General features: G+C 46.6%; 1 protein-coding gene and 1 long non-coding RNA gene across 2 annotated transcripts in view; one reads left to right on the top strand and one right to left on the bottom strand.

Moving 5' to 3' along the window:
• Positions 1-934: 934 nt before the first annotated feature.
• On the bottom strand, positions 935-1,437 carry LOC148221748 (uncharacterized). Its single transcript, XR_015807567.1, has 2 exons — positions 1,305-1,437; positions 935-1,129 (listed from the first exon to the last, which is right to left on the bottom strand). It is a non-coding gene; the product is annotated as an uncharacterized LOC148221748 (long non-coding RNA).
• A 392-nt stretch (positions 1,438-1,829) lies between these two features.
• The window catches only part of SPON1 (spondin 1), a 171,566-nt gene continuing 167,307 nt past the window's right edge, over positions 1,830-6,088 (top strand). Inside the window, exon 1 of the mRNA XM_014882502.2 lies at positions 1,830-2,447. Coding sequence (XP_014737988.1) covers positions 2,225-2,447 — 223 coding nt within the window. The 5' untranslated portion in view covers positions 1,830-2,224. The remainder of the gene's footprint in view (positions 2,448-6,088) is intronic.

Below are 6,088 nucleotides of genomic sequence, written 5' to 3'. Positions count from 1 at the left end.
GAACACAACACTGGCCCAAAACAAAGGTGGATTGTGCAGTTTCTGCCAGGAATGCTTTAGTCAGGTAATTGCTTTTCAATCAATCTGAGCAAAAGAAATGAGAAGTCAAATATGGAGAATTAATCAAATTCACAGGCATCTTTGACTGAGGAACCCACATAAAGCAAAGCTTGTTCTCATAAATGAATGAGGTGAAGATCATGGTCAAATGAGACCCAAGAGTTTATGACATTGCTGAACTGTAGGCACTTAATTACCCACATGAACATGGGTCTTTGGAAGCATGAAACCAAATATCCTGCATGACTGTGCCAACTCAAGGCTTCAGCAGCAAAATCAGGCTGAATATTGTTGCCTTAAAGAGGATGGATGGATCTGCCCTCGTGCTGGCAGGCTGGCTGGGAGGCAAACAGTGAAGGGAGCAGACTGAGTGGGAGCACAGGACCTGTGTATTACACTGGAGAGTCAGGATTGCTCAATCCCCTTCCTCCAGCAGGATGAGAGGAACAGGAAAAGCATCTTGTGCTGCAAAGACCTCTCAACCTCCCCTAATCAAACTCTTCTCAGCAGTGGAAGTCTCTGCAGTCAGCCCCTGTCAGCCACTGTAGTAGGTGTCTATGGAGGCATGTCCTCATGAATAGGATTTTACCACTCAGTTTGGTACCAAAGCTTTGCTGCCACCTCTTCACAGACACAGTGGATGGACACAGATCCAGCAGCTCTGTGTGTGCAGCAAAAGCTAAAATCTCACCCAACCAATCCCATCTTTTTTAACATAATCTTTAGAGAATGAAGAGTTTGAGGCTGTGACAGTTTACGGTTTTGTAAGTGTCTAACAGAGACTGGAATATAAACAGGCTTACAGTAGCAAAGCTCTTGGCAAGTAATCTTTCAGAAAATAAAGGTCCTGCATCCTCACAAACACCGTAAATAAACACCTTTATTGGACACACAACATGAGGTTGTTGGTAATCAATTTTCAAAGGTAAGTTTGGAACCCAAAAATTTGCAAATCTGATGCTAACAAATGCCTTAGTGGGGTCCTGGAGGACTTCAAACTGCTTGCTGTTTCTCTTACTTCTTGGAAGTTGTGCACAAATGCAGTTCATCCATCTGCTACAGTCCTATCCTGGAGAAAGGAGTGAGAAAGGGATTTGTACCCTCTTGTGCATCTGTCACCCTGAAAGTATTCAGGTCCTGCTTGAAGACCTTTCCTGCTTTCTCCTCCACTTACAAAGCAGTGGAGGGAGAGAAAGAGAAGAGCAGCATTTTAGGAGTTGGGGACCCCAGGGGTCTAGGCTCACTTTCTTTTTCCCACCGTTGTAATCTTCTTTAGTGGATTTGGGAAGTCATTCAGCGCGGTGGCGCCTCAGCGTGCCTCGTGTGAAGGCAGAGCAGCGAGCCCAGCTCCCTGGATTTTCCCGTGTGGGAGCGGAGCGAGCTGCTGGGAGCGCCCTGCGCTGCTCTGATGTGCGCCGTGCAGGCTGCCGTGGAGATGGAGCTCGTGTTTCTGGCACATCCCTCCTGTCTCTCCCTGCTCCGTGGTACCCAGGAGCTGCAGGCGATGCTCCTCGCTTGTGCAGCCAGCCAGGGCAGCGTCGCTCGGTCCGCGCTGTTTAGTTGGCAATGTTTGCCGTGTCTGCGGCTCGGAGGAAGACGGGAGGGTGGAGGGGTGTGGGGAAATTCCTTGAGCCTTGTTATCCCTACAGTAACTATAGACTTTGGCAGGAATGCGGGTGATTAATTGCGGGTCTGTGGGCTCAGCTCTGCGCTGGGTGTCTGGGAGACAGCAGCGTCCCCTCTTTCACCAAACCCTGCGAATCCAGCTCGCCTAAGTAAACACCGCCGAGCTGCTAATCACACGCTCTGAAACAAAACAGCGCTTCACTTCGGGGTCTGGGCAAGATCAGACTTCCCTCCCTCCCTCTCCCCTCCCCTTCTGTGCCGTCCCTCCCTCTCTGCCCCCTCCCTGCTTTTCCCCTCCCTCTCTCCGGCAGCAGCTCCGGTCCCTCCGATCCGCCCTGGCAGCCTCAGGCTGGGGCCGCTGCCGGCTGGGGCTGCCCGGGACCGCTCTGTCCGTCCTGCCGTGCCCTGCCATCCCTGCCCATCCCTGCCCATCCCTGCCCATCCCTGCCATCCCTTCCCAGCCCTGCCCAGCCCCCCGTGCCCCCCGGCCCGCTCCCACCGCCGCCCCGGGCACAAAAAGTTGTGCGGAGCTCCGAGGATGGGAGCGCATCTGCAGCCGCTCGCCCTGCGGCTCCTGGCGCTCACTTTCCCCTTGGTGGCCAAGGGTTTTCCCGACGAAACCTTGGAGAAAGCCGCGAAATCCGAGGGATATTGCAGTCGGATCCTGCGAGCCCAAGGCACCAGGAGGGAAGGGTACAATGAATTCAGCCTCAGGGTGGAGGGCGATCCAGAATTTTACAAGCCTGGAAACAGTTACCGGGGTAAGTTGGACATCCTCTGCATCCCATCCTAACGGGAGTGGTGAGGATAAGTGGCTCTGGAGCTGTAAGTGTCTCTGCCTGTCATCTCCGGATCCCTCTTGGCGTGTGTGTGTGTGTAAGTGTGTGGGTTAAGGCAGGGTGATATTCCCCCACGCATTACTTTATTGGGGATGCTTCCATGACAAGTGAGAGGAGTTGGGTTTCAGTGTATCACTTTACTCCCAAGCATTCCTCATTAAGAGGAATTTCCTCTCTTTTACGAACCCTCTCTACCGGCTCGGCGCTCGCACAGGATCACAAGTTGCAGCGATGCAAAGCACTCTCTTCCCCTTTTTACCCACTTCTGTGGGATTTCTTCCACTCCCTTTAAATATAATCCAGTGCATGAGAGAAGCTTTAACACTCAGCAGGAAGGAGAGGAAACTCGGAGCTGATCGTTCTTGCCCTGAAGTATGAATGTTAATATAATGAGTTAGCATATGGGCAAACATGATGCAGCACACTGCCAACTTCCCACATTTTCCACTTACGTTTATCCCACCCCTTTCTTTTTTTTTTTCTTTCTGGGTAAATGAACAGATGGTTCAAACAGGAAAGAGGCAGAGACAGTTCTAACGACCACTGTAAATAAGAGATGGAGGCACTGGTTCTTCCCTGAGCATGTCACATACAATCCTTGGAATGAACTTCCAAAGCTCATTTGGGTGTATTTCACTAATTAACAGGCAAAGACAGGTTTTGGTCACTTTTCCTGCCTCACTATATAATGCCTTCAGAAATAAACCTTCTTGGAATGTACTGTTAATCTTGAACTTTAAAAGCACTTTAAAATGAATTTGGAATTTTTAAGGTACCATAACTAACATACTTTTAGGAAAAAAAAAACTTATTGGGAGATTCTTCTAAGTGTTTCTTAGAGCCAGGGTAAAGAGCAATGTTTTCCCATTGCATGACCATGGGAATCTTGTATACAGGGAAAAAAAAAGTGTGCATGTAGCATAATCGTTGTGTTTCTTCAAAGGCTGAGAAATACCTCTGCAGCAGTGGTTCACCTGTTTTGAGCACCAGTCTGTAACTTTGCATGCCATTGATTTGATTTTTTTCCTAAAAATAGTTTTATTTTAACATGATGTGAGGAAATGGACATTACCCACGTAGCTGTTCCAAACATTAGGATTAGTACCTTGAGTCTGAAAGATTTCATGTGGCATGTCAGCTTGACACATCTACTAAGCAGGACAAACATGTGCCAAGTTTTTTGATAGTGACAAATAGGAAGATTCTTTAAAAGTTTTGGAATTCACTTCTGTGAAAACATTACTGGATATTTTCAGTCATCTGCCAAAGAAGTTTCTATTGCATAGAAATGTAGGAAGAAAGAAACTCCCAGATGAATTAGCAGAACTAATTTTCTGGAGATATTAGGTCTTGGCATTAAGAACTCAATTAATAAAATCACATTAGGCTATTATAGCTGCTTGGAAGTGAAAAAATTACAGCTAATAGTAAAAAGTTAAAATGTAGAACAGAGCATGTACCCACGTTTCTGATACTTAGGACTGAAGTATTCAAGGTGGCACATTGGGGTGTGTAGATTTTTCTTTAAGGACACATTCCTGAATGGTTGGAAGAACACAAATAAATGCTGCTGCAACATAGCAGGAGTTAAAACTGACAATAGAAAGTTTTGAGAACTTGTTTTCAAAGGTGCTTCTACAGTCCAACTGGAACTTTATTACTGTTTTATGCAAAGGATGGAAAATCCAAGTAATGATTAAAAGAATGAGATATTGTGACATGTCTGTGGCATTTTGTTTGTTTGTATTTATTTATCTTCAAATTACACTATATGCAACATGACAGAAGAGTTGCACAATCTCCTTAGCATTGGAGCCAGATATTCCTGTTTCCATGGCCCCTGCTTGGATTGATGCAATCTGGGTCCCTGGCACATTCCCTAGCGGGCTCTTGGAACAAACGAGTATTTTCAAGGTGGATAATCCAGGAATATATACATACACACGTGCATGCAAATGTGCTCCACAGAAGTGTCAGTGTAGGGACATCCATTTATCTTCGTGGATGTGAGACATCAGACTCTGAAACTCTGCAATGACTGGAGGAAACATCTCAGCCGTCTTGCAGAGTGGGAATCAGGAGCTCACAGCTGCAGAGTGGGAATCAGGAGACCCCAGCTCACAGCTGCTCTTTGCCTCTGGGGGAGGTTTTATAGCTCCCCTGCAGTTATTCACCTTTAGATCAATCAGAATCTGTTTGCCCTGAGGGGAAACCCTGGGTGGATCTGTGTGTAAGGAGCTGTGAAGCCTGGGTTTTCCACCTCTGGAGCTGTGAGGGAAACAGCAGCTCTGGGCACTGAATAACTTCTCTGAGTGGATATTCACTCCTCTGCCTGCCGACACTGGCAGCAGTGAATAAAGGGATGTTCTGTCAGACAATTAAAAATGTCCTCCTGTAGGACCAGGTCTTCCCTTAGGACCAGCTTTGTGGACACACCATCCTAGGGTCGAGGTCCTCTCCTCCCTGCTCGGTGCCTTCGACCTTGTTGGAGCTGTTCTCGCTTCCACTGAAGGTCAGAGCTCTGCATTCAGAGGCACAAATGAGCCTTAAGTTTGGATGGTGATACAGGGTAATGATCCTTGAAAATATTCAGTCCTGGCTTTATTGATTGTAGAGTTAGATTAATGATCGCATGAGATTTCCATGAATAAATGAGGGAAGTTTCATGCTATTAAAATGTAAATAAACTTGCTTCTACAAAAAGGCAGAAATAGTACGCCCATTTCACATGCTAACACGCATGTGTGAGTAGACATAGACATACTTTCTGCTATGATATCATGAAGTTATTATTCTGAAGAAGAAAAGGAGTACTAGACTAGTTATAATCCTTACATACACCTCCTGTGTGGATGCTGTTTCTGGTTTCAATGGAATTTCCACTTGTAGGTCAGTTCGCTTTCCCAGTTTTTGAGGAAAGGCTCATTTAAGGTGTTGTGCTCCATTGCATTGGTTTGGGGACTTCTAAGGAACGTTGAGCCTTTTTCTTCCCATTTCTTTCTTCCCCCCTCAACGTGCAAACTCTTTGCAAACAGGCACTCATTCTGTAACTACATCAGCCACTCCCACGTCCCACAAAACACGGATGAAATTTGGAAGGTGTATTTGTTGGTACTTGTGCCATGCACAGCACGGGATGTGCAGTTGTGTAGGATGAGAAAAGTCAGATTTCCTGCCTGAAACCAAAGGAGCAACTGCTTTGATCACCCCGCCTTCAGCCTGGGACACTGGGGAAGGAGGAGCGTGTTGAAGGTGTGTGCCAAAATGCAACTTGTAAAGAAATTAGAGATTTGCCGGAGGGATGGAAGCGGACAAAAGTAACTGCTGATATGTAAGTGAAGAGAAATTTCACTTTAAAGTGAAATCCTTAACTCCGAGGGTTGCACTGAGATTTAACTGATCCTTGCAGGAAGTTCATATTTTTCAGCGAAAGTTAATTGGTGTGAAGGCGGTGTGAGCAGGACACAGCTGTTGTTTCAAATGGCAGAGTTTAGCCCAAGAACTCTCAGCCCTTATACAAAAAAGAGCCGCTCCCTTGTGAGAAACAGATGTGACCTGACAGC

This window comes from Sturnus vulgaris, chromosome 18, assembly GCF_052056855.1.
Source record: "Sturnus vulgaris isolate bStuVul1 chromosome 18, bStuVul1.hap1, whole genome shotgun sequence".
Taxonomy (NCBI): Eukaryota; Metazoa; Chordata; class Aves; order Passeriformes; family Sturnidae; genus Sturnus; species Sturnus vulgaris.
Note: the sequence above shows the minus strand (reverse complement) of the source record. Positions and strands in the feature narration are given on the sequence as shown.